The 2626-nt window shown below is 61.3% G+C and overlaps 1 protein-coding gene across 1 annotated transcript in view; it reads left to right on the top strand.

Annotated features, from left to right (window-relative positions):
• The window catches only part of Tspan9 (tetraspanin 9), a 15482-nt gene extending 13014 nt beyond the window's left edge, over positions 1–2468 (top strand). The window contains exon 5 of the mRNA XM_013023604.1: positions 2341–2468. Coding sequence (XP_012879058.1) covers positions 2341–2468 — 128 coding nt within the window. The remainder of the gene's footprint in view (positions 1–2340) is intronic.
• Positions 2469–2626: the final 158 nt, after the last annotated feature.

The raw sequence follows: 2626 nt of genomic DNA, 5'->3' as shown, positions 1-2626 counted from the left end.
CCAGGCCCCGGCCGCTCCCCGGGGAGGGGACAGCTGCCTCTTGGGGACCCCCCCAAGGGAGAGCGGAGGGGCGATCCCTGGCCGGGGCCGTTTTTAATCATTTGTGAATATCAGCAACAGAAGCCAAGTATGTGGGGGGTCCCCAGCCCCCCCCGCCCCCAGGGGGTGGCTCAGGCCGGGGTGACCGCCCGGCAGGCCCGGCCCCCGGGTGACCAGCTGCGGGATCGGGGTGCCGGCCCCCCCCGACTCCCTGCCAGGCTGGGTCGGCATCTCGGCCTGCCCCTGGGATGCCTTGATAACACTCGCAGCCAGATGGGGAAACTGAGGCAGCCACAGGCCGGCCCGCCCGCCGGCGGAGGTGCTATGGAGCGGGTCGGGCTGGGGGGGTGCTCGGGGCTCGGCGGCCCCTCTCGCTCTCCACCACAGTGAGGGGGGCCCTCCCCTCCCCCGGGAGCCCCCGGCCCAGGTCACCCGCTTGTTGGTTTCCGATGCACTTTCCGCTTGCCCCCCCCCTCCCCGCTTCATTGAATACTATGTTTTTAGCATGTTTTTCAATAAAAACGGATAATGTGTTCGGAGCACAAAGCCAGCGCCTCCTGGTGGTTTAACCTCCCCCCATCACCGGCAGGAGTGCGGTGGGAGGGAGACGGGAGGGGGGTCAGAGCCCCTGCCACTCTTAAAATATGTTCGTTTCTTTCACTTCTTTCTTGGGGCCAGGCCTGGGGCCTGGGCGCTGTCCCTGGGCTTCTTTCTCCCCAACTCAAAGCTGGAGCTCTACCACTTGAACCACAGCTCCACATCTGGCTTTTTGCTGGTCCAGCTGGGCATCAGAGATTCCTGCCCGGGCTGGCTTTGAACCGCGATCCTCTGATCTCAGCCTCCTGAGGTGCTGGGATGACAGGCGGGAGCCACTGGTGCCTGGGTCTCCCTCTCCCTCTCTCCCTCTTTCTCTCTCTTCTGTCTGTCTGTCTCTCTCTCACACACAGCATTCACACACCTCCATAAGACAGGCTCTTGCAGACGCTTCCAAGCCCTGCTGATGGATAGATCCATGGAGACCCGAACCCACAGTTAGGATGTGGAGATGCAGAACTCCCCCCCCCCCCCCGCAACCCTGAGGCTGGGCCTCGGCGTGGACGCCTGGCGTCCACGTGCTTTTCCTCTGGTTCCAGGGTTCTGGATTTTCCCTGTCTCCATTGGGGGGACACCGACAGACGGCCGAGGTGGACTGCGGTCTGCGCCCTTGAACTTGAAGACACCAAGAAGCCCTTTGTCAGGGAGACAGAGCAGAGAGACAGACAGAGAGCGAGAACAGAGAGACAGAGCAGAGAGAGACACAGACAGATCAGAGAGACAGGAAGAGGACACACAGACAGACAGACAGACGGAGGGCACTGTGATGGCACATCAGTGGACACTTGCTGACCCCAGCTTGCTGACATTTAAGCGGCCATTTATACTGAAAAGAGCGAAGAGGCTAAACCGGCCGCCCTCTCTCCAGCCACCAGCTGAAGGACTGCGCACGGAGCCCGGCCTCCGGACGCTCCGCTGGCCACACCTTCCTCCAAATGCGCAGGGTGTAATCGTCACGATAAAGCTGGTGTGTGTGTGTGTGTGTGTGTGTATGTGCGTCACATGATCACGTCAGGTGAAGGGTACATTTCTTTTCGGGGGACAATGTCACCCCTTTCCCTCATTCAATAAAAATATTAAAATAAAATCCCTGGCTTCTCAAACCATTTGACTTCCCCTGAATAACCCCGAGACCCACCATGAAACAAGAAAAGGAACACACAAAGCCTTTGCCCTTTGTTTTTTTTGTCGGTCCTGGGACTTGAACTCAGGGCCTGGGCGCTGTCCCTCAGCTCTTCAGCTCAAGGCTGGCGCTCTACCACTTGAGCTACAGCGCCACTTCCGGTTTTCTGGTGGTTTATTGGAGATCAGAGTCTCACGGACTTTCCTGCCCGGGCTGGCTTTGAACCGCGATCCTCCGATCTCGGTCTCCTGAGTCGCTGGGATTCCGGGCGTGAACCTGAGCCCCCTGTTGTTGTTTTGGGGCTGGGAAGAGGGGGCAGGCTTGGGTTGTTTGTGGCTCCCCATCTGGTCAAGGTCTTCTATTTTCTAGAATGTTCTTAGCACTTGGAAAAGTCCTTCTAGACAATTCTCCGTTTGAGTCAGGGATGTGAGAGGGAGCGAGGCTGGAATGGCAGACGGGGAGGCCAAGGCCCGGGCCAGGCCAGGGCGCCCCTCCGCACCTGTAATCCACCTCTCAGGGGCTGAGATCCAGGGATCCTGGTTCGAAGCCAGCCCCAGCGGGTAAGCGTGCGACTGATCTCCCAGGAACAGCAGAGACGCAGGTGGAGCTGTGGCCCCTGCGCACCCCCAGCCTCTGCCCCCGACCTGGGCCCCGCAGGGAGGAACTGGGGGAGCGGGAGGGGGTGGATTCGGGGGTGAGGCAGGGCCGCTGAGCACCGGGGCCACGGGCGCCAGGCCGGATCCTGTGTGCCACCTGACAAAGGGGGGGGTCAGGCACGTATGGGTGCAGGGCCGGGTCCGGGGTGCAGGGCCGGGTCTCGGGGCGCAGGGCTGTGGTGGGGTCAGCAGGCCGGGTCGGGGGTCAGCAGGC

This window comes from Dipodomys ordii, unplaced genomic scaffold (assembly GCF_000151885.1).
Source record: "Dipodomys ordii isolate 6190 unplaced genomic scaffold, Dord_2.0 Scaffold69, whole genome shotgun sequence".
Lineage (NCBI taxonomy): Eukaryota > Metazoa > Chordata > Mammalia > Rodentia > Heteromyidae > Dipodomys > Dipodomys ordii.
This window is presented reverse-complemented; position numbering and strand designations above follow the sequence as displayed.